Below are 27,344 nucleotides of genomic sequence, written 5' to 3' on the forward strand. Positions count from 1 at the left end.
GTCCCTCTTTTAAGCTTAATTTGAAGTCTAAATAGCTGTTTTGGGGAATACGGATTAATTATTGATTTGTTATACAATGACATGAAAAACTAGAGGCTCTATAGTGACCGTCGCTCACTTAGGTCTTTATGCATTATTAAGGAATAACATCAATATAGTTAAAGAGTTGACACTGTCAATTGACGATTTAACGGTCGCAAATGCAGTTTTACTGATTATATTTGATGGAGACAGTAGAGTCGAAATTTGTGACCATCAAATGAACCAGTTGACGGTTTCAACTCTCCAACTACAGTACTATAATTCCCTTAATAGACTCTCTCCAACAATGTAGACGAGTAGAATTCTTGACAAAAATATTTTTTGTTCATCTTGTATTGCTGATCAGTTTGTTTGTTTAGTTATTTCTTTAACTTTTGTAAAACTCAAAAGAGGATAACAAAAATCCTAGTGTAAAGACAATCACTCCTATGAAGAGATACAGTCTACTAACTTTATCAGAAAAAAATTACTTGTTTGAGAATCTTGCTTTGCTGATAATTTTTGTTATTTAAAATTTCCCTTTTTCATTATAATTTTCATCATATAAGGCAAAGATGAAGATCAAACCATGAAAAATTATCATTTGAACCATGCAATTAAGGTCAGGGACAGATGCTAATTGACAGACTGAGATATACACTATTTGACCATTCCATAAATAAAATATAGTTTCTTACAGTACAAAATGTAGTTGAAAAACAGAAAAAAAATAAACACTTAACATTGACCTATGAACAATGAAAATAAGGTAAAAATCAAATGAAACCTACCTAACTGACAGGTACATCTTACCAAATGAAAAATGTCTGACTGTTAAGAGCACTTAACAATTATTTAATGCATGTTCTATATGAAGTCTTAGAATAAATCATATAACTTAAAATATTTTTCATATAAACAAAACTGTCTCTAAATTCCAATTAATATGTATAATCCATGATATTTTTTCTAGTGACAATGTATGGATCCTGAAAAGTTTAGCATTGATATATAATCCCTCAATATTACCAGGAATTATACATAACCCTTGAAAGTTTCAGAGATGATATATAATCCCTCGTCATACTTGTGATTATACATAACCCATGAAAGTTTCAGAGATGATATATAATCCCTCGACATACTTGTGATTATACACAACCCATGAAAGTTTCAGAGATGATATATAATCACTCGTCATACTTGTGAATATACATAACCCATGAAAGTTTCAGAGATGATATATAATACCTTATCATACTTGTGATTATACATAACCCATGAAAGTTTCAGAGATGATAAATAATCCCTCGTCATACTTGTGATTATACATAACCCATGAAAGTTTCAGAGATGATATATAATCCCTCGACATACTTGTGATTATACATAACCCATGAAAGTTTCAGAGATGATATATAATCCCTCGTCATACTTGTAATTATACATAACCCATGAAAGCTTCAGAGATGATATATAATCCCTCGTCCTACTTGTGATTATACATAGCCCATGAAAGTTTCAGAGATGATATATAATCCCTCGACATACTTGTGATTATACATAACCCATGAAAGTTTCAGAGATGATATATAATCCCTCGTCATACTTGTGATTATACATAACCCATGAAAGTTTCAGAGATGATATATAATCCTTCGTCATACTTGTGATTATACATAACCCATGAAAGTTTCAGAGATGATATATAATCCCCCGACATACTTGTGATTATACATAACCCTTGAAAGTTTCAGAGATGATATATAATACCTTATCATACTTGTGATTATACATAACCCATGAAAGTTTCAGAGATGATATATAATCCCTCGACATACTTGTGATTATACACAACCCATGGAAGTTTCGGAGATGATATATAATCCCTCCTCATACTTGTGATTATACATAACCCATGAAAGTTTCAGAGATGATATATAATACCTTATCATATTTGTGATTATACACAACCCATGAAAGTTTCAGGGATGATAAATAATCCCTCCTCATACTTGTGATTATACATAACCCATGAAAGTTTCAGAGATGATATATAATCCCTCGTCATACTTGTGATTATACATAACCCATGAAAGTTTCAGAGATGATATATAATCCCTCGACATACTTGTGATTATACATAACCCATGAAAGTTTCAGAGATGATATATAATCCCTCGTCATACTTGTGATTATACACAACCCATGAAAGTTTCAGAGATGATATATAATCCCTCAACATACTTGTGATTATACATAACCCATGAAAGTTTCAGAGATGATATATAATCCCTTGTCATACTTGTGATTATACATAACCCATTAAAGTTTCAGAGATGATATATAATCCCTCGTCATACTTGTGATTATACATAACCCATGAAAGTTTCAGAGATGATATATAATCCCCCGACATACTTGTGATTATACATAACCCTTGAAAGTTTCAGAGATGATATATAATACCTTATCATACTTGTGATTATATACAACCCATGAAAGTTTCAGAGATGATTAATAATCCCTCGACATACTTGATTATACATAACCCATGAAAGTTTCAGAGATGATATATAATCCCTCGTCTCACTTGTGATTATACATAACCCATGAAAGTTTCAGAGATAATATATAATCCCTCGTCTCACTTGTGATTATACATAACCCATGAAAGTTTCAGAGATGATATATAATCCCTTGTCATAATTGTGATTATACACAAACCCATGAACGTTTCAGAGATGATATATATATAATCCCTCGACATACTTGTGATTATACACAACCCATGACAGTTTCAGAGATGATACATAATACCGTATCAGACTTGTGATTATACACAACCCATGAAAGTTTCAGAGATGATATATAATCCGTCGACATACTTGTGATTATACATAACCCATGAAAGTTTCCGAGATGATGTATAATCCCTTGTCATACTTGTAATTATACACAAACCCATGCAAGTTTCAGAGATGATATATAATCCCTCGTCATACTTGGGATTATACATAACCCATGAAAGTTTCAGAGATAATATATAATCCCTCGTCTCACTTGTGATTATACATAACCCATGAAAGTTTCAGAGATAATATATAATCCCTCGTCTCACTTGTGATTATACATAACCCATGAAAGTTTCAGAGATGGGCCATTTTAAAAAAAATGAAGCAAAAGTGTGACATGGGGGGTCCAATTTCAAACTTAATATTTTGTATTTCTTTTTGTCTTGCCCTATTAACAATACTTTAAATTTTATAATTCCAAAGTTTCAGGCCGAACGAAACAGACACATTGAATAATCTTAAATTTTAATAGCATACATCTCAAAAATATTTAACAGAAACCATACTACTTAAAAACAAGTTTGGTAATAAAACAGTCAAGAAAACATTGCTCAGACCTTTTCCAAATGAAAGTCAATATAAAAAGGAAAATTTTAAAACCAAAATTTCCATCTTTTCTGCTAAATCATATAATAACAATCAAATTGAATAGCTTAATTTGAAAAAAATAATAGTAACTAGTGATTGAAGTTTTTGCCAATAAAAATAATCTTAATATATTTCAGTTACAATAGTAAACTTTGAAAGCCCTGAGATTTTGTGATCATTTGCAAAAAACAAAATGTCATTTCATTGTACCGTTTTAATGTAATATTGTATGTAGAAAAAGCCTCTATTTTCAGTATTTTGTCACACTCCTGACATATTTTATTAAGATTGAAAAATGCTTTAAACTTTCACAAAAAATCACTAAACACATTGCTATATCATTGATTTCAATTTCTGATATCTTTACCCATAGAACAGGACTTTCTTTTTAGGACCATTTAAAAAAAAAACAAAGAGAGGCACCCCAAAATGTCAGGAGTGTGACAACTGTCTTTAAACATCTACCAAAGAATACAAAGGACTTAAATGTTTTATTTTTTTTTATTTTTCAGAAGTGGCTATTCCAAAGAGAAGAAAAAAAATCATTACCACTGTGATATGTTTATATCATAGATATGGGAGTGCATTATATATGTCAGGAGTGTGAAGCTTTTTTAAGGCATTTTCTGTCAATTCATAATTTCACAAGAACAAGTTCCACAAGTTTCTTTGTGTAAGAAATGTTAAAACCAAGTAATATTCATATCATTTACCTCTTAAATGTGTTATTTATCATGATTGTTTTGGCACAATCAGTTTTAGTTAGTCATTTTTCTATTTTTTGTGCACTGAGTAATGCAAATTTATCAAAGGAAATAAGTGTGTACAACTATAATATCATATAGGAAAGTGAGGAAATGAATTTTGTACAAAATAGAACAATTATTTTGATTTAAAATGGTATATTTAAAGATGTTTCAAGGATTAACCATTCAGATGTAATTCGTCACACTCCTGACATGAATTTAACAATTTAAGAAAAATATGAAAATTAGCTTTATTTTTAGGACAGATAATTGAAAGACAGCTAGTAAAATGAAGAAACTTTTGGTAAACCTTCCATTCCTTAAAACATCTACTAGATTTGCTGAAATAAGCAGGGCAAAATTTTCTAGAAGAAATGATTCAAAGAAAGAGACTTCGAATGAGAGAACTCGCAAATACTGGCTGAATCTGAAATTAAAAATTGATCAGCAGAAGTTGGACCATCTTAAAATAAAAACCTATAAAACCAAGCTAACAAAAAAAAGCTTAAAGAAAGAAGAACTTCGAATTCCAAATTTTATAAACAATATAAAGAAAAACAAAGGCAGTGGCAGAGAAACAGTAGAAAAAAAGGAAGAAAGATAAAAAAGAAGTTGGGTTGAATAAGGACTTAGAATCGAACAAAAACAGCTCAAAAATTAAAATGAGAACAGATCTGTGACTGTGTCAGATTCCAGATCTACAGCGAGAAAACCTGCACAACAAACAAGAAAACAATTGCCACAAAACAAAAATGCTTATAAATGATCCCTTCTAGAAGGCCCTTTGTTCTGGGTGTAGCATTTTTTATAATGTGTTTCAAAGAACTCGTCCAAGCATTTGGGTTTTGTGGCAGTTGTTTTTTTGTTTGTTGTGCAGGTTTTCTCACTGTACATCTGGAATCTGACACAGTTACAGATCTGTTCTCATTTGAATTTTTGAGCTGTTTTTGTTTGATTCTAAGTCCTTATTCAACCCAACTTCTTTTTTATCTTTCTTCCTTTTTTTCTACTGTTTCTCTGCTACTGCCTTTGTTTTTCTTTATATTGTTTATCAAATTTGGAATTCAAAGTTCTTCTTTCTTTAAGCCTTTTTTTTGTTAGCATGGTTTTGTAGTTTTTTATTTTGTTTAAGATTGTCCAACTTCCTCTGATCAATTTTTAATTTTATATTCAGCCAATATTTGCGGGTTTTCTCTTTCCAAGTCTCTTTCTTTGAATCATTTCTTCCAGATAATTTTGCCTGGCTTATGTCAGCAAGTCTAGTGGATGTTTTAAGGAATGGAAGATTTACCAAAAGTTTCTAAATTACTAGCTGTCTTTCAACTATCTGTCCTAAAAATAAAGCTAATTTTCATATTTTTCTTAAATTGTTAAATTCATGTCAGGAGTGTGACGAATTACATCTGAATGGTTAATCCTTGAAACATCTTTAAATATACCATTTTAAATCAAAATGATTGTTCTATTTTGTACAAAATTCATTTCCTCACTTTCCTATATGATTTTATAGTTGTACACACTTATTTCCTTTGATAAATTTGCATTACTGTGCACAAAAAATAAAAAAATGACTAATTAAAACTTATTGTGTCAAAACAATCATGATAAATAACACATTTAAGAGGTAAATGATAGGAATATAACTTTGTTTTAACATTTCTAACACAAAGAAACTTGTTGAACTTGTCCTTGTGAAATTATGAATTGACAGAAAATGCCTTAAAAAAAGCGTCACACTCCTGACATATATAATGCACTCCCACATCTATGATATAAACATATCACAGTTGTAATAATTTTTTTTTCTTCTCTTTGGAATAGCCACTACTGAAAAATAAAGAAGAAGAACATATTTAAGTCCTATGTATTCTTTGGTAGATGTTTAAAGACAGTTGTCACACTCCTGACATTTTTGGGTGCCTCTCTTTGGTGTCCATTAAAACAATAAAATATGTGATTTAGAGCACCAACATACCCTTAACTATAGTGCTAATATACCAATACAAACTTATTTCCCATACTGGCATTATTGGACTTAAAAACATGGTTACAAGGAAGCTTTAGTTTTAAAAGTGTCATTTTTTTAAAGACTTTATTTTTTGTACATACCTTCACATTAAAGGTCAGTGTTTACTTATCTTAAAATTTTATTGGACAAAATTACCAAAATATATAAGACTAATAATGTAGCAACTACCAGAAATATTTCAGTATAGCATAAAAACGATCCACTTTTTTCAATACTACTTTGAAAATTTCTTTTAAATGTCACGCTAAAAGCGTCACACTCCTGACAAAAATGACCTGTTTTTAAAACATTTCTCTGCAGTGGTTTGAGATATCTTCATGACACTTTGCAGCAAGCTAGCCCTGACTATCCTGCATTTTATAACACCTGTGTTATAATTCTAAACTTAACTAATATAAAAATATACCACAAAAAGTAAAAAGCTTCATTTTTTTTGAAATGGCCCAGATGACATATAATCCCTCGTCATATTTGTGATTATACATAACCCATGAAAGTTTCAGAGATGATATATAATCCCTCCTCATACTTGTGATTATACACAACCCATGAAAGTTTCAGAGATGATATATAATCCCTCGTCATACTTGTGATTATACATAACCCATGAAAGTTTCAGAGATGATAAATAATCCCTCGACATACTTGTGATTATACATAACCCTTGAAAGTTTCAGAGATGATATATAATCCTTCGTCATACTTGTGATTATACATAACCCATGAAAGTTTCAGAGATGATATATAATTCACCGACATACTTGTGATTATACACAACCCATGAAAGTTTCAGAGATGATTAATAATCCCTCGACATACTTGTGATTATACATAACCCATGAAAGTTTCAGAGATGATATATAATCCCTTGTCATACTTGTGATTATACACAAACCCATGAAAGTTTCAGAGATGATATATATATAATCCCTCGACATAATTGTGATTATACACAACCCATGACAGTTTCAGAGATGATATATAATACTGTATCATACTTGTGATTATACACAACCCATGAAAGTTTCAGAGATGATATATAATCCCTCGACATACTTGTGATTATACATAACCCATGAGTTTCAGAGATGATATATAATCCCTTGTCATACTTGTGATTATACACAAACCCATGAAAGTTTCAGAGATGATATATAATCCCTCGTCATACTTGTGATTATACACAACCCATGAAAGTTTCAGAGATAATATACAATCCCTCGTCTCACTTGTGATTATACATAACCCATGAAAGTTTCAGAGATGATATATAATCCCTCGTCATACTTGTGATTATACATAACCCATGAAAGTTTCAGAGATAACATATAATCCCTCGTCATACTTGTGATTATACATAACCCATGAAAGTTTCAGAGATGATATATAATCCCTCCTAATACTTGTGATTATACACAACCCATGAAAGTTTCAGAGATGATATATAATCCCTCGTCATACTTGTGATTATACATAACCCATGAAAGTTTCAGAGATGATAAATAATCCCTCGACATACTTGTGATTATACATAACCCATGAAAGTTTCAGAGATGATATATAATCCCTCGTCATACTTTGATTATACACAACCCATGAAAGTTTCAGAGATGATATATAATCCCTCGTCATACTTGTGTTTATACATAACCCATGAAAGTTTCAGAGATGATATATAATCCCTCGTCATACTTGTGATTATACTGTAAATTCAGAAATTAATGCGAGGTTTTTATTATTGCGAAAAATGCGACAGAGTTGTAAACGCAATAATTTAAACTCGCAATTTGAAATATTTTATATGAATTAAACAGCATTTTTCTCAAAATCGTAAAAATTAAAGTCGCATTTAAGTCTAAAATGACAAAATCACATTAATAAATGCACGCAATAATTTCTGAATTTACAGTACATAACCCATGAAAGTTTCAGAGATGATATATAATACCTTATCATACTTGTGAATATACATAACCCATGAAAGTTTAAGGAATTATATATTATCCCTAATTACACAAATTAACTGTAAGAAATACACTTTCTCGATAGAGTACAATTACGTAAATATAGATACAAAGGTCAACAATTTATGTCTGAATCGTAACTCATGACCCATCTACACATTCTGAAGATATACGTTTTGTCAAACAGGAAGTTAAAGTCTATGGAAAGGCAAAAAGTGTTGAACAGTAAGGCATCACCAGATAAAGCCTGCGGCAATATATCATAAGATTCATGTTGAAATCCTACATATAAGTTATTTTCCAAGAAAACATAAAATAAACATTAAAAAAAAGGAATTTGGACATCATACTAACTAATATTTTATAACTATGTCTGGCATAAATTTTAGAAGTTCGCTTTGAATAAATATGTGAACTTAACTACTTTAAATAAAAATTCGATTATCATACGATAAGAACAAAAGGACTAAAGAATTTAGAAACCAAATAAACTTATGAAACTAGAAACAAAGGCAGGCATGAAAATACCTTTTTAAATGAATGAAAGGATATGTGGTATGATTGCCAATGCAAAAACTATCTATCACAAAGACATAAGCCATCCAATGTCCATCTCTTGGTGATCTACTGACCAGCATTAAAACCATGTCAAAGTAGGGCATGACTGTTCTCGATGCATACATTAACAGTCACATCCAGTAAAAATGAGACAAACAAGCTGATGTCTCATGGCAGGAAACTGCAACACTCTTAGCATGTTACAAACTCTTTGCAGGTTCCTGTGCAAGGCAGAACTTCTGTCTCCATCCAATAGCTGCCACTGGACGTTTAGTAAATAACAATCAATTGATCAAAGATCATAGGAAAGGATGTTAACAACTACATGTTACTGCGAGGTCTTTAACAATGAAAATAGTTTTTTCAGTAGCACCAGATTTGAAAGAAAAACTGAATTAATGTTTGGCAGACAGCAACAAGCGACAATTGCTGGATTAAAGTTTCTGACTTTGGGCATTCTAAACAATATGAAAAACCTAGCAATATCATTATAGGAAATTAAGTTCTGCGATGTCATCTCACTGAATGATTTAAAGATAGGTGATTTTTGTTGAATTGTAATTTGCAGAGGGTGCTATCTTATGGTTTACTATAAAGAAGCTTCTGGCAATGTGTGTTTGTTTTTAAATTCCCTTAAGATTTAGGTTTGCAAGTTTTAATCTTTTTTTTACCTTTATGTAGACTGTGAAAAAAAGTAGGGTCATTGCTTAGTATAGAAGTTGAAAAATACATCTCCTGATTCCCCCCTCCCCCTTTTTGGTTGTGTTCCTGTTGCTTAGTCTGGTTCTATATGTAATATTCGGTTTTTGTTGTTTTTCATTTCTTCGTCTTTATTTGTTTTGCCATTGTCTTTTTTATTGGAGTTTTTCTCTGACAGTGAAATTGAAATTAGAAAAAAACACTTAATGGACCATTTTTTAACTTTGAATTTGGAAAGTCACTAAATGTGTAAATTTGTTAAAACCTTAGATTGTAACAATGATTTGATATTCTCTGCCAATTGATAAGTTGTGTTCGCTTTTTGTTTTGGCAACTTATTCCGTTTTATGTGAGCTATGACATAAAACTTAAATTTTGCTTGAGGAGTTTGTTCTTCCCCCTCAGTACATCAAAATTTAATACATTTATTATTTGCCCAAAAATAAAGTTCCATGCCCCTTTTTTCATATTTGTCCCCAAAGAAACCCCTTTCAGTGCGTTGGGTATTTGTGAAAATTAATGATTTGCTCTTATATATACTGATACTTATTCTTCCTACAAAAAGGACAAAATATGATATATTTGGAACAATGTAACTAGTTGCTTTGTTCCGCCAGAATTATTCAACTAGTTACATTGTTCCGGGACTTTACAACTAGCTACTTTTTTCTGGAACTTTTCGACTGCACTCGGAATAAAACAACTAGTTGGAAAGTTCCATCGGAATGATATAACAAGTTGAAAAATTCAGCCGGAACATAGTGGCTGTTAGAAGCATATTAAATTAAAAGTGATGATGAAAACTTACCTTGACATTTTTCTTCACACTGTTCTTTTTGCTGAATTAAAAAAAATAGAATATAATTTTTAACAAGTGCACGGCAGGTCTCTATATTAAAACAGGCTGTTCATGTAAAATAAGTGACTGCAAGGATTTGGAGAAGTGGGATATGAAACAATGAGACAAATCCCAAAACAGATCAAAGAGTTAATAGCTCGTAGGGGTAAAAAGACACTTATCATAAACATCTCAGATCTGAACTTATTTCAAACAAAACAGCACATTCTAAATTCTATGGTGAAGTTGTTAACTGAGCCCGGAAATTAAAATACGATCCAGGTTTTATCTTTAAAAGGTTACCTATTCAACACTGTAATTAAATCTTTGAATATTGTTTATATTGGTATAAATATTGATTTTGGTATCAGTAAATAAAAACCTTACTAAATCAAATAAATAGTATGCATGTAGTTGTACTTTCACAGTACTACAATCTGTCGATACCTAGATTTTGGCATTGCGCAGAGGAATGTTTTTCTTCAACAGTTCATGACATCTTTACACTAAATGCATTGGAGATTGGATGTGTACTGATTGATATTTCAGTCTTAGATTCATGATTTTTTTTATTAGTTGTAATTGGCTTTGAACTAGCTGTCAATAATTGCAAGCACTCTCAGATCTGTACTTAGTGTTTTTGTTGTGTGGATGTATAAATACACTGCACGTCCAGTATGTCTATTTTATTGTTAGGGATTAGGGATGGATATATAAATAGCTGTTTTTCCACAATTGTTCTCAATGTTCTTCTAATGAACTTTGTACTTTTACACTAGCCTTTTTTTTTTTACTTTTTTGATTCGAGCATCACTGAGGAGCCTTTTCGCTCTTTTTGTACAAAATTTTAAGCTATCTTTTTTATCTCATTGTTTCATAACTAACTTCCCCAGTACTAGTCTTATTAGTTGTTATCTTAAATGCAGTTTTGGAAATTATTATTTTATGACATATTACCAGACTTGCATAACTGCATGAGTCTAATCCTTACACATTCTTTATCAAGTGACCATAGTGTTTTGGATTTTGTCTCACTATATAAATATTAATTTTTCATAAATAATACACACCTGATCTTGGTTCCAAACCAGCCAGTCTCCTGCTCTGTGTGTTAGTTTATGTTCGTCACAAACCCATTTGCTGGTCTGCAAAGCTTCTTCTTCACTGATGAAACAATGCAATTTTGAACATGAGTATTCAATATGGAAAGGTGATTGTTTGCTGCGTTTTGCATGGATTGTGGACTGATAGAAATCTGAGATTCTTCCCATTGTTGTAACCAAGCATTCCTTAACACCTGTAGCTATATCAGGTACGATTAACCCGGAGGAGGTTCTGTGAACGATGTAAAGGAGAATCTTGTTGCCTTCAACGCATACAACAATATCATGTGACTTGTCAAATGATAAACCAATAAATCCTGAAAACAGGAGCTTTCTTCCCTGGTACTGCTTTAAAGTCCACATGCTCAGACATGCACTGATTAGACGATTTGGTAGGGCTGGTGGTATAATAGTGCCTTTAAATAAAAACGCTAAGCATATAGCTCTCTCTGCTGTACATTCTTTGTCCATGAAGCTGGTGGTATTTCTCTCTGTGACCATACAGGGAACAAAGAAGTTTTCCACTGGTAATCGACTTCCTGTAGTTGTATCATATCTCCTTTGCTCTGCCAAGATATCTAGATAAATCAGGATGTTAAATATAAACTCTTTGTATGGTAAAATTGCACTGAAATCTTTTTGCTCCCAAATTAAGTAGAGGTCTTCCCGTCTTATGGTCCCACATGTTGACATTCGTTTGAAAGTTTCCTGAATTCTTGTTTCCTCTGGCCAAAATACTTTATCTGCAAAATATAAAAAAAATAATACAAAAAACTATTTAAACTAGAGGCTCTAAAGAGCCTGTGTCGCTCACCTTGGTCTATGTGAATATTTAAGGAAGCAGATGGATTCATGACAAAATTGTGTTTTGGTGATGGTGATGTGTTTGTACATCTTACTTTACTGAACATTCTTGCTGCTTAAAATTATCTCTATCTTTAATGAACTTGGTCCATTAGTTTCAGTGGAAAATGTTAGTCAAAATTTACAAATTTTATGAAAATTGTTAAAAATTGACTATAAAGAACAACATAGGCGGATCCAGGGGGGGGGGGGGCCTGTTGGGGCAGGGCCCCCCCCTTTCGTGGGAAAAATTTGGTTGATTATATAGGGAATCATTGAAGCATGACTGGAGCGGGCCCCCTCTTAGGTCAGTCAGCGGGCCCCCCTTAGGAAAAGTTCTGGATCCGCCACTGAACAATAACTCCTAAGGGGGTCAATTGACCATTTTGGTCATGTTGACTTATTTGTAAATCTTACTTTGCTGAACATTATTTTGTTTACAGTTTATCTCTATCAATAATAATATTCAAGATAATGACCAAGAACAGCAAAATTTCCTTAAAACTAACAGTTCAGGGTCAGCAACCCAACAACGGGTTGTCCGATTCATCTAAAAATTTCAGAGCAGATTAATGTTGACCTGATAAACAATTTTACCCCATGTCAGATTTGCTCTAAATGCTTTTGGTTTTGAGTTATAAGCCAAAAACTGCATTTTACCCCATGTTCTATTTTAGCCATGGCGGCCATCCAACCCACCGGACACATTTTTCAAACTACTAACCAAAAAGATGATTTGGCCAAGTAGTTTCAGAGGAGAAGATTTTTGTAAAAGATTACTAAGATTTACGAAATTTTTTAAAAAATTGACCATAAAGGGCAATAACTCCTAAAGGGGTCAACTGACCATTTCAGTCATGTTGACTTATTTGTAAATCTTACTTTGCTGAACATTATTGCTGTTTATAGTTTATCTCTATCTATAATAATATTCAAGATAATAACCAAAAAGAGCAAAATTTCCTTAAAATTACTAATTCAGGGCCAGCAACCCAACAACGGGTTGTCCGATTCATCTGAAAATTTCAGGGCAGATAGATCTTGAACTGATAAACAATTTTACCCCATGTCAGATTTGCTCTAAATGCTTTGGGTTTTGAGTTATAAGCCAAAAACTGCATTTTACCCCATGTTCTATTTTTAGCCATGGCGGCCATCTTGGTTGGATGGCTGGGTCACCGGACACATTTTTCAAACTACTAACCCAAAAGATGATTTTGGCCAAGTTTGGATTAATTTGGCCAAGTAGTTTCAGAGGAGAAGATTTTTGTAAAATATTACTAAGATTTACGAAAAATGGTTAAAAATTGACTATAAAGGGCAATAACTCCTAAAGGGGTCAACTGACCATTTCAGTCATGTTGACTTATTTGTAAATTTTACTTTGCTGAACATTATTGCTGTTTATAGTTTATCTCTATCTATAATAATATTCAAGATAATAACCAAAAAGAGCAAAATTTCCTTAAAATTACTAATTCAGGGCCAGCAACCCAACAACGGGTTGTCTGATTCATCTGAAAATTTCAGGGCAGATAGATCTTGAACTGATCAACAATTTTACCCCACATGTCAGATTTGCTCTAAATGCTTTGGGTTTTGAGTTATAAGCCAAAAACTGCATTTTACCCCATGTTCTATTTTTAGCCATGGCGGCCATCTTGGTTGGATGGCTGGGTCACTGGGCACATTTTTCAAACAACTAACCCAAAAGATGATTTTGGCCAAGTTTGGATTAATTTGGCCCAGTAGTTTCAGAGGAGAAGATTTTTGTAAAATATTACTAAGATTTACGAAAAATGGTTAAAAATTGACTATAAAGGGCAATAACTCCTAAAGGGGTCAACTGACCATTTCAGTCATGTTGACTTATTTGTAAATCTTACTTTGCTGAACATTATTGCTGTTTACTGTTTATCTCTATCTATAATAATATTCAAGATAATAACCAAAAACAGCAAAATTTCCTTAAAATTACTAATTCAGGGGCAGGAACCCAACAACGGGTTATCCGATTCATCTAAAAATATCAGGGCAGATAGATCTTCACCTGTTTAACAATTCTACCCCATGTCAGATTTGCTCTAAATGCTTTGGTTTTTGAGTTATAAGCCAAAAACTGCATTTTACCCCTATGTTCTATTTTTAGCCATGGCGGCCATCTTGGATGATTGGCCAGGTCACCGGACACATTTTTTAAACAAGATACCCCAATGATGATTGTGGCCAAGTTTGGTTTAATTTGGCCCAGTAGTTTCAGAGGAGAAGATTTTTGTAAAAGTTAACGACGACGACGGACGACGGACGACGACGGACGCCAAGTGATGAGAAAAGCTCACTTGGCCTTTTAGGCCAGGTGAGCTAAAAAGAGATCCTGTGGTATGATTGCCAATGTTACAACTATTCACCACAGACAAACCTACTTGAATGTAAGTCATCTAATATTTAACATGAAATTAATCAAAGTTCACTTGAAAGCAAATTGTCATCTTATCCTAAGCATATCTTGAAGGTTTGCTAGAACTTGTATCAAAAGGACACCTTGCCCTTCTCAAAATATATCCTAAGTTCATGGTATATGTGCAACTGTGAGCTAAAAGGCATAGAAAGTCTCTTGAGAAAACTACAGATTTGATAAATTCTGCAATTGAGAAACATTGTGACATTGACAGTATCAATAAGGACCTTAGAACCTCTATAATAAGTTTCGATATAATCACCTGTCAAAAAAGATCTCACAGCCCCCATGACAAGTCTTGACATAAAAATCTATCACAAAGGATTTCATAACCTCCATAATAAGTTTTGACATAGATAACTGTCTTCTTATCTCCATACTAAGTTTTGACATAAGTACCTGTCACAAAGGACTTTATAACCTCCATATTATTTAAAGTATTGACAAAAATACCAGTCACAGAAGATCTCTTATATGTAACTTCCATTATACTAAGTATAAAAAAATAAGTGTCACAAAAGATCTCATAAATCCATAATAATACCTGTCACGAAGGACTGCATGACCTCTATTCTATTTAAAGTATTGACATAAATACCTGTCAAAAAAAGATCTCATACATGTAACTTCCATAATAAGTTTTGACATAAATACCATATAGCGTGTCATTTTGCGGGTGTAAAATTTTGCAATTTTCACGGAAGAAGGTACTGTGGAATCAATATTATTCGTTGGATACCAATTTTCATGGTTTTCATGGGTACAGCCTGGTGAACCACGGACAGAAAAGCTAAACAATTAACAACTTTCTATAGACTTTGTAAGCAGAGATTGGCAAAACCAGTAAATCAAATACACACGAACATGCAAGTTTTCATCAATCCACGAAAATAAATGAATACACAGTATATGAATAATTTTTTGCGGTTAATAATTTTGTGGATTGAAATCTTTTATCAATACCTTTGCATGTACACTTATAACTTGGCGAAATTTATTTTGGCGATTTAGTTCTATCCTCGAAAATAAGTAAAAATGTACACCCCGCGAAAATAACCCGCTTTACGGTACCTGTCCCACAATATCATAGTTTCCATAATAAGTATTGACATAACTACCTGTCACAAAGGACCTCATAACCTCCACCATGAGTAAAGGGTTGATGATTACGAAATCTTTAAGGTGTGGAGTATCAAAGTAAACAATTTTCCCCAAGGAGTGGTGGAAATTTAGGAAATCTTTAAGTTGGTCAGGGGACAGTACAGACACATTGCTTATAGCATTCAATTCTTCTACATCCTTCAATGACAATATTTGTTTTCCCTCTGCCACTAGCTCTGCAATCTCGAGTTCAAGGGGAACACAAGCGTTGGGCATCTTCTCCCCCCAACAAGGATGTTCAAACGTAAGTTCTGTGATGGCTGTCTTGAGGACTTCAATTTCTGTATCTGTGTTATCCCTTGCATTGACAAATATCCGTTGTGTTAGGACAAGATGGTTTCGTCCCTCGTGGTCCTTGAACAATTTCTCTACTCCATTGTACAATTCCTCACGTCTGGACTCCACATCATCCTTAAAAAATGATAATTATAGATATGAAGTTAAACTTCTTTTAAAATTTTATTTTTTCTAAATGATGAAATTAAAAATACCTAGGACTTGACAACAATACATGTTTTCAGAATACTTATTTACTTTTTTATATAATACACAGGTTTACAAGATACATGAGAAAACTTTCCCTTATGTTCTATTTTTGACCATGACATCATTCTTGCATGTAAACTTAACTGATATGGGCTGTAGGCATACATTATTACGGGGTATATATCTCCCAATTTATACGATATTCCCGTGCTTGCATTTCCTATCATGATTTTCTTGATAGAGGGTTGCTGCTCACAAGGAAGCATTTAAACCAAGAGTTCCAAATGGTGAAGTTGAAATCATCCCTTCGTAAATTTTACGGACGCCATCACGAGTTGGTTGAAATAACTGTCTCACAAATGATATCGGATATGTTCCTTCATTGTAACAACAATCTCCTTCCCTTTCATGAATGTGACCTACCGAATTAGACTATTTACCGGATTTGTAATCACATAAGCAACACGACGGGTGCCACATGTGGAGCAGGATCTGCTTACCCTTCCGGAGCACCTGAGATCACCCGAAGTTTTTGGTGGGGTTCGTGTTGTTTATTCTTTAGTTTTCTATGTTGTGTCATGTGTACTATTGTTTTTTCTGTTTGTCTTTTTCATTTTTAGCCATGGCGTTGTCAGTTTGTTTTAGATTTATGAGTTTGACTGTCCCTTTGGTATCTTTCGTCCCTCTTTTATTATCATAAATACATGAGTAGGTTGTACAGGAACAGGGACCTGGAGTTCAGTTAACAATTAACGTACTTAAAGTTTCCATACCTGCCTGCAGACAATTAACATACTATTTGTTGTGTATGACCTGCAGACAATTAACATACTGTTTGTTGTGTGTGGCCTGCAGACAATGAACATACTATTTGTTGTGTGTGGCCTACAGACAATTAACATACTATTTGTTGTGTGTGGCATGCAGACAATTAACATACTATTTGTTGTGTGTGGCCTGCAAACAATTAACATACTATTTGTTGTGTGTGGCCTACAGACAATGAACATACTATTTGTTGTGTGTGGTCTACAGACAATGAACATACTGTTTGTTGTGTGTGGCCTGCAGACAATGAACATACTATTTGTTGTGTGTGGCCTACAGACAATTAACATACTATTTGTTGTGTGTGGCATGCAGACAATGAACATACTATTTGTTGTGTGTGGCCTGCAAACAATTAACATACTATATGTTGTGTGTGGCCTACAGACAATGAACATACTATTTGTTGTGTGTGGTCTACATACAATTAACATACTATTTGTTGTGTGTGGCCTGCAGACAGTTAACATACTATTTGTTGTGTGTGGCCTACAGACAGTTAACATACTATTTGTTGTGTGTGGCCTACAGACAATGAACATACTATTTGTTGTGTGTGGCCTACAGACAATGAACATACTATTTGTTGTGTGTTGCCTTAATCGTACACTAACCTGGAACATTTGTTGTACATAATATTTAAGGTTGATGTTATCTACTCTCAATACAGTTAAATAACATTGAGAATGGAAATGTGTAATGCGTCAATGCGGAGACTACAACCCGACCATAGAGCAGATGGTATTCTAACGTTACATTAGCGTAATAGCAGATCTTTAATTGAAACAATTTTGTTTCAGTCAAATGATTTAGTGCTTGATAATTGTAAATCATTTGTCTATTGTTGATAACTATTGACTACTAATGTTCTTTTGTTTTTGATGATGTTAGGCTGCTGTCGTACTTTAATACTTAATACCAACACAAATATCTGCTTTTATTCATACGAATCAGTAGAATGAATAAAATATGACCCATTGCACAAGACTTTTGTCATGAGTTAAAATTTACTATGTCATACGAAAGAATAAAAGAATAATAACTATAAATAAATAACTGGGCACGGGACAAGACTTGATCAGCCTCCTGTTTTAAATAATTTACTCACCACTGGTATTTTGTCTTTATGGGTGGCAACAAACAAGATCTTTGGAATGCCTTCATATACCACCTTACAATACGTTAGGATTGAGTTAACCCAATGTTGAAGGAATACTGAAATATAAAAAAAACAATAAAAATGAAATAAAAGTTTAATACAAATAGAAACTGATATGACATAATTGATAGTGATAAAAACCAAAGAAATACATTTTATTGGGGAGCAAATTGACAGATAATTTATTTTTGATGACGGAAATCAATTTGAAAAAAAAACACCGACTGTCCGCTGCATGGCACATATTTCACCTTGGCAAGGTCCAGTGGCAGTTTCTTTAAAAAATAATCTTTTTTCGGTTCTTGTTACTTTTTAGGTTAAAATTTTTTAGAAAACACAGACTTGAATGCAAATGTAAAGCTATTTTAGATATATTTAATATTTCAAAGGGGCATGAATGCTTAAAAATAATTAATTGGCACTGATTTTCAAAATTAGCTACGATACATTTCTAGTCTATCATTAATATAATTTTGTAATATATGTCATTTATTTAGTTTTAAGGTGGTACCCAACACTTTCACTAAAATTAATTTGACTCGTTTAATTTTCATAAAATTTTAACAAAGTATTTACTTTGACCCTCTGACAAAAATATAAAAATTTCAAAATATTTGAACCAATCGTTTTATCAGAAAAATTACACTGGTTATAAAGCAGTTTGACACTAATTTTGATCATTGAGAAGCTTAACATTAATATTCCCTTAACAACAACACGTAATTAAAACATTTAGCAGATTTTACAGAGTTATCTCCCTGTACTGTTAGGTACCACCTTAATGATTTTTTTATCACCAGTATTTTTTTTGTACAGCCCTATTTATAATCAATGAATGATTTTTTCATGAAAATTCGAAATTCAAAGTTTCCCTTGAACAACATAAACATGATCAACACAGATAACAAAGCTACGGTTACTATTCAATGGGACAGTACACTTTGCAAAAATTTAAATCACAGGTAAATATAATTAATTCGAACTGATTATTGGGAAAGCTTTCATTGTCTTCACAATATTAAAGTAAGTATTGGCACAGTAACCTGGACGCCTTGTTTTTACTAATGATAAAGTAGATGTTTTTTTTTAACATAATAAACAATAAATGATGTTCAATATGAGTCTTTGTATTGTAACTAACATACAATACCTGCTGGGGTTGGTGTCATGTGCTGCCCTGGAAAACACAGAACATCTGGGACTAGTTCATGTAATCCTTTGCTTCCGTCGAATACCACAAGAAACAAAGCTCTGTACGTCATGAAGGTTTGGTGTGTCGTATAGTAAACATACTGTCCACCAAAGTCCCAAAAAATCAGTCTTCCTACTTTCATCTTGTAGTTTCCACTTTTAAGGACTTTTTCCATTCTCTTTTTTATTTCTTCTTTTGTCATTTTCGATTTCATGTGTGTTTTTAACTCTGGTATTCTCTTGGACACACTGTCAGATATTTGAGGTGACAAAGGTTTGGCTGCTAGAGGCTGTTGGGAGGGACCAGCGGTCATCACTTTACCATCACTTCTAACAGGTGAATCTGGTAAATGTGGTTTCTTTGGTGTTTTTTCTTCTTTTCTTTCGTCCTCTTCTACTGAAGTCATCAACACCTTATTGTAAACCACATCTAAAGCGTCATACGTTTCTGTAAAATAGTATATATCACTTGAATAGAAAATATTCAAAAAAAAATTATTTTGGTTTAAATTAATAATGTGCTGTTGTTATACTGATACCATCAAAAGACATGCTCAAGGCCAAAAGCATTAAATGATTTTTAGCAAAACCCTAACATATGCCTCAACAGAATAAATAAGGTCCCTATATGTATATGTCGTACTGTCTTTTTAGCAAAGACAAAAACTACCGTTTTGTCTGTTTTATTCCTGTGTTTTAACTTTGAGCAGGAAATTCAGGAATGAATTTGAAGTTAGAAGCCTCAGGTATGATTTAAGTTCAGTTTAAGAAGAAGAAATATTTAAAAAAAAATTACAGACAGAACGGCAGTAGATAAACAGACAATAAACTCCAAGTTTATAGCTAACAAGCATTCTGTGAGTATTGCATGGCAATACATAGTCCCCTACCAGTTTAAAATTCATTGTATTGTAACAAAATTCTAACTTGATCTATAACTTGTCATAATGTAAACTATTTAACAAATATCAAGTCAATAAGTCCAAGGACCATTTATTAATCTGCGCTCAAGCATTAGACTGGAAAACAAATTAAACTTGATCTGTAACTTGTCATTATAAAACTATATACCAATTAACAAATCAATACCTTCAAGCATGACGAAAATTAGTGCTGAAAACTGATTATTTGAGTGAATTTTGTAAGTCAAAGGACCATAACTCTGCAAAAAATCTTCAGACCGGAACAAAATTCAAACTTGATCTGTAACTTGTCATGATAAAACTATACACCAAATAGCCAATCAATATATTCAAGCATGGAGTAGATAAATGGAGGAATGTACCCATGGGACACAGATGATGCCCCTGCTTGCATATAACGTTAGAAAGGGATATAACTCAAGAACTGTAAAAGTGACGCTACCCAAATTTGTACTTGATCTGAGTTTTATGGTTATAAGCATTGTGCATAAGTTTCATAACTAAAGTTTAACTGAGAACAGACACATATATTTCAGGAATTTTTCCAAATGTAAAAGGGGCACAACTCTAGAACGGTAAAAGTGACGTCACCAAAATTAAAACTTGATCTGTGTTTTGTGGTAATAAGCATTGTGTATATAAAGTTTCATAACATTTGGTTAAGGCCAGCTAAGTAAGAGAACAGAAATCAATTTTGGGATGTACGCACGTACAGACGGACAAGGTTAAAACTTAATGCCCCCTTCACAAAGGCTGGGGCATAAAAAGTGTGGAAAACTGATTTGCTGGACTGATCGATGGACAAGCAGACGAACAGAGCAGGGAATAAACTTAACGCTCGCCCAGTCGCCCATGGCGACCAGATTTTCGGCTGGGCAAATATATTTAGTCATCCTGATCGCCCAGCTGGCGACTGTAAAAAATTTGAAGTAACTCCCATTTGTACCCTTTCCCCCGCGATATTAACGAAGACTGTTCCCAAAAGTAAACCTGTTTTGTCTTTTCAAAGCGATATAGTAATATAGAATATTTCCGAAAACCAGTAGGTTCTTTCTAATAACCTAAACCCAGTCAAACAGCTATGTTTTCAATCCGAAGTGACGATATGTCATATACCTCCTTCAATCAGCATGTTTTCTTAACTCTGCTAAATTTTCTACGATTATTTCATTATTGAATAGTGTTTTCTTCTAAACTGTTCAATAAGCATCACGAAAGGGATGTTTTCTAATTGTCCTCGGAGTCATTACAAGCCTGTGTTAGACGGTAACTTGTCCCTGAATCGCTATTTACAAAAAATACTTAATGTAAAAACGAATGCAAAGTCTCGTAAATAAATATCCCAATATTAAGTTTGATTTCCAACCTTCAATTTAGACTTATTGCAAAATATATTTTGATCAACACTATTAGAGGATGGCTTGGATTGAGATAGTATTTATTTAAAAAAAAAAACAGCCATATTGTCAGGTCAACAGGAAGTTGAAAAAAATTGAAGGGAGACAATTTTGGCAGGAAATAACCTAAAATAAATATTGTCAAATCTTATAATACATTTCTGGTGGCATTAATTTAGATATTATAAGCTTTATTAAAAAAACTGTTTTGTTTCATACCATGAACATACATTTAAAGATGAATCAGAGAAATTTGTATTTGGCCCAAGACCACAATTAATGACCCCGCTTTTCGTTGTTCACGAATATAGTTCCCTTTAATTATAGTGTATTTTTTCTTTATTTTTTTTCTTTCCCTTTCTCATTCATTTCTTAGCTTTTCTGGGGTGGAAATGAAAGAAGGGAGCTGAAATAAACTTTTGGATGTTTTATTTTAACTGATTTTAATAAGGAAAGAGTGATTAGGCCAGGTGCAAAAAGGTTATATTTACACTTTTTGGAACATCTCTTGACTTGCCTATAGGGGTATGGATGTGTATTGGCCAAATTTGTATGATGTACAGATGCAATTTTTCTGAAAATTGCATATATTTTTGGACTTGTACTGTACATTACACACACAAAAAATTAGACAAAAAGAATAGGCAAATTTTTTTTAATGTGACAAAACGTTATAAAGAAATGATAGAGGAATTAATTGTGGTCTCGGGCCATTTGAACATAAACAAGACTGTACTTCCTGTTTTACTTCTTGTATTTATGATCCTCCTTTCATGGGGGCACTTATAAAATGCTTTTATTTTTAACAAATATGGAGAAAAAAAGTAACAGTTTTAAGCTTCTGCAATATATGCAATGTATTGTTGCATCAAAATAATATATTCCTCTCCCATCTCACCTGTTTTATTTATAAAAGTCCTTACTTAGGAGCACTAGCAACCTTCTGCCCTGAGATTCAAACTGGAACCCCTGAACACTGTTAGTAAGTATATAAAAAGTTATTTTCAGTTTTATTTTCATTTAGTCTTTTTGTATAAAGATTGGTTGGGCTCCTAAAATTTCAACTGGGCCCCTGAAAAAAATATCTTAGGGGCCCAGCTGGCCCCTAGACAAAAACAGTTAAGTTTAGTCCCTGCTCTCAGAGTGCAACCTGAAGTTCCTTTCGACTCCGTCGGTAGGGTACTAATAAAGAGCTATGCAATGAGTACATTATAGTATATCCTTTTGAACTTGCTGTAAGAATCAAATATTATATGCAGAAGTTTTTTTGTTTTTTTATCAGAAGTCCTTATAACGGCCCTGTAGAAAAAAAAATGCACAACAATATCTTAAGCTGGTTAAGGCATATAAAAATTGCCAAAAATATGACCATTAACATGATACAAGGACAATATCTCTGAATATCAGACTAGAATTTTGTTTAAATCATAAGAGAAACTACATTCACCAATCCCAACAATAGTGTTATTGAATTCGTATTACCGTTAAATTCGTTCAATAAGCTGCAGTTTTTTCTATGTCTTTGTCTTTTCAAGTTATAAAGATTCTGAAGCTAATAGAGAGGTGGAAGATACCAAAGAGGAATTCAAATATAATAGAAAAGTTTTAATGTTGTAGATATTCTTACCTGGATCAATATAAATCCAGCTTCTAGTCTCTACATCAAGGCCACAGCGACCTTCTAGTAGGCAAATCCCATCGGTAGGATGTCTTCCTTCTGGGACGACATCACCAGCTAAGAGCTTGACAAGACTCGATTTTCCGACCGCGAACTGGCCTGTTACCATACAGCGCATGTCATAGGAAACATACGTTCCACTGCCAAGTAACCTGTTTAACATAGTGGACTTTGTCTGTGTGTGGATTGGATCTGTAATTATAACTTTTTCTATAAAAATATCATTAAGTCTAAGTTTAATAAAGATTTGTTAACCAATTTAAAAGTTTGTTTTCAATATTTTTCATTAACAAATCATTAAAAGTGTATGTCAAACATGGCTTGATTGTTGTTTGTGTAACGTCCAGTTATCTATAAGGTCACATGATCCCAAGTGTCTACGACTTACTGTTTCTCATTTAGAGTGGCCAACCCACTTTGTTTAATTCTCAAAGGGGCAAAACCCAACCAAGGAGTCTTTGAATCATTTCGGTTTAAATAAATCAAAGTCACAGGGTGAGTTCTTGAACAAATTTCACTCATCGGTTTTGGTCTTCCTATGACAGTTAAGGCATTTATTTACTAACAAGATTTTTTGGTTTGGGTTTTGGGCAGATAACTCTGGACTGAAAAAATTTTGAGACTCACAGGGTGAGATCCAGATAGGTATTTGTAATAACATTATTAAGTATGAACCTGATTGTGATGTCTTACGGTTACAGAATGTTAACAATAAGAAGAAATACAGTAAGGTATTTCCCTTTTGGAAAAGCATAGACCTTATCAATATTAACTTTTATAGTCAATTCTAATAATCAATGTTAATATATACTGGAATTATTCGGTGAAAACTCTTCAAACTATTGACGATTGACTTGTATTAACCTGACTTTGTATATGCACAATTGAATACAAGAAGTGGAGGGAACCAGGTGTCAACTGTGTCACGTCTCAAACTAATGACAGTAATCACAATTGAATACAAGAAGTGGAGGGAATCAGGTGTCAATTGTGTCAAGCCTCAAACTTGTATGTCACTAGTCACAATTGAATACAAGAAGTGGAGGGAACCAGGTGTCAAGTGTGTCAAGCCTCAAACTTGTATGACAGTAGTCACAATTAAATACAACAAGTGGAGGGAACCAGGTGTAAAGTGTGTCAAGCCTCAAACTTGTATGGCAGAAGTCACAATTGAATACAAGAAGTGGATGAAACCAGGTGTCAAGTGTGACACGCCTCAAACTTATATTTCAGTAATCACGATTGAATACAAGAAGTGGAGGGAACCAGGTGTCAAGTGTGTCAAGCCTCAAACTTGTATGACAGTAATCACAATTGAATTCAAGAAGTGGAGGAATCCAGGTGTCAATTGTGTCAAGCCTCAAACTTGTATGACAGTAATCACAATTGAATACAAGAGGAGGGAACCAGGTGTCAAGTGTGTCAAGACTCAAACTTGTATGACAGTAATCACAATTGAATACAAGAAGTGGAGGAATCCAGGTGTCAAGTGTGTCAAGCCTCAAACTTGTATGACAGTAGTCACAATTGAATACAAGAAGTGGAGGGAACCAGGTGTCAAGTGTGTCAAGCCTCAAGCTTATATGACAGTAATCACAATTTTACACAAGTGGAGGGAACCAGGTGTCAAGTGTGTCAAGTCTCAAACTTATATGACAGTAATCACAATTTTACACAAGTGGAGGGAACCAGGTGTCAAGTGTGTCAAGCCTCACACTTGTATGACAGTAATCACAATTGAATACAAGAAGTGGAGGGAACCAGGTGTCAAGTGTGTCAAGTCTCAAACTTATATGACAGTAATCACAATTGAATACAAGAAGTGGAGGGACATTTAGTTTTTGTCACAAAGAACACTCAGATTAAACCTGATACTGGCACACAAATAAACACCATTGAAGGTAAATCATTTATTACATAACCGGAAACTCCGTCTATTGTATATAAACTTTTGGAAAAGCATAGACCTTATCAATATTAACTTTTATAGTCAATTCTAATAATCAATGTTAATATATACTGGAATTATTTTAATTAGTATTAAAAAAAAAGAACAAAACTCAAAAACTTAACTTTGACCACTGAACCATGAAAATGAGGTCAGATGACATCTACCAGTTGGACATGTATACATACACCTTACAATCATTCCTTATACCAAATATAGTAGACCTACTGCTTATAGTATCTGATATATGGACTTGACCACGAAAACTTAACCTTGTTTACTGATCCATAAAATGAGGTCAGGGTCAAATGAAATTGTCTGACGGGCATGAGGACCTTGCAAGGTACGCACCTCCTAAATATAATGACGACTTCAGTATGTATATTAAAGACATTTATCCTGTTGAACTTACTTTAAATAAAGCTAATACTAACAATGACCACTGCCCTTTCCTCGATCTTGATATATAGGTATGACTCGGAACCGCGATGGTACTCCAAACCGCGGTGGTCACGCTAAAGTGCGATGGTCTACGCTGAAGTACGATGGTTAACGCGCTGAAGTGCGATGGTAACATTGTAACGTTAACTTGTTGATATTTACGCTGAAGTGCAATGGTGGTTACGCTGTAGTGCAATGGCCAACTTAAGACTTTGAGTAAAAGCAAAATGCACATTGGCTGTTGTAATAAAATAACGTCATTAATATTTGGCTGCTAGCCTCTTATTTGGAAGATGTTTTAACTTCTGTTTAGATCAAACCAAAGACTTTAATTTTTTTTTCTTTTTTTTAATCTAATTTTCCAAGTCTCCAATTATTCTTTTAGCACGCAAGAGTATGGAATAAGGTTTTCAAAGCAGAATAAAAAAAAAAGATTTAGCGTGTTGGTCTTTTTAATAGTACAAGAAGTGTCCATCTCATTTACTTAAATATTATGATAAACAATTTATATTTACATGCTTTACCTGGAATGTCGGACAGTATCAACGAAGTAAAAATACAGAAAAGTAAATTTATGCTTTACTAATAGCGAAGCTTGTCAATTATTTCACGAAAAACAAAAATGAGGATGATAAATTGGTACACGTAGGATTTAGTGAGGTTAATTTCTGTCTGACATGTTTTAGACTGAAACCATAAAAAAACAAGAGCGACAGTGTTCTTTCAAAACAAAACAAACATATCTCGGGTATAAAACAACATTATATGAACTTGATATAGCAAAATCATTGAAACATTGCTAATAATATCATATTTTTTTAAAATTTTTAAATTGCCCACATAAAATCATGTGACGCTTACCGTAAGATAAACAAGTGAAACTGTGAGCTACTGCTCACTGATGATACCCCCGCCCGCAAGTGGATAATTTTAATAGTGTAAAAATATGCACGTGTTCGGTAAACAGGAAGTTGTTGAGTGATGAATCTGAAAACGCATCACACGGTATAGCTGACTTGTATAAATCCTGAAACCAAATTTCAGAAATCCTTGTATTGTAGTTCCTGAGAAAAATGTGACGGAAATTTTCAACTTGGATATCATGTGTAAAATAGTACAAGTGTTCGGTAAACAGGAAGTTGTTGAGTGATGAATCTGAAAACGCATCACACGGTATAGCATACTTATATTAACCTTGAAACAAAATTTCAGAAATCCTTGTATTGTAGTTCCTGAGAAAAATGTGACAAAATTTTTCAACTTGGTTATCATGTGTAAAATAATACAAGTGTTCGGTAAACAGGAAGTTGTCGAGTAATAAATCTGAAAAGGCATCAAACGGTGTAGCAGACTTATATAAACCCTGAAACCAAATTTCATAAATTCTTATATTGTAGTTCCTGAGAAAAATGCGACGAAAAATATTCATG

The 27,344-nt window shown here is 33.2% G+C and overlaps 1 protein-coding gene across 1 annotated transcript in view; it reads right to left on the minus strand.

Moving 5' to 3' along the window:
• LOC143054701 (uncharacterized) overlaps positions 1-27,344 on the minus strand; it is a 53,335-nt gene that overhangs the window by 8,898 nt on the left and 17,093 nt on the right. Inside the window, exons 5-10 of the mRNA XM_076227721.1 lie at positions 23,475-23,717; positions 19,487-19,975; positions 18,286-18,392; positions 15,821-16,274; positions 11,369-12,144; positions 10,269-10,299 (exon numbers count right to left, since the gene is read on the minus strand). Coding sequence (XP_076083836.1) covers positions 10,269-10,299; positions 11,369-12,144; positions 15,821-16,274; positions 18,286-18,392; positions 19,487-19,975; positions 23,475-23,717 — 2,100 coding nt within the window. The remainder of the gene's footprint in view (positions 1-10,268; positions 10,300-11,368; positions 12,145-15,820; positions 16,275-18,285; positions 18,393-19,486; positions 19,976-23,474; positions 23,718-27,344) is intronic.

This window comes from Mytilus galloprovincialis, chromosome 12, assembly GCF_965363235.1.
Source record: "Mytilus galloprovincialis chromosome 12, xbMytGall1.hap1.1, whole genome shotgun sequence".
NCBI classification, from domain to species: Eukaryota; Metazoa; Mollusca; class Bivalvia; order Mytilida; family Mytilidae; genus Mytilus; species Mytilus galloprovincialis.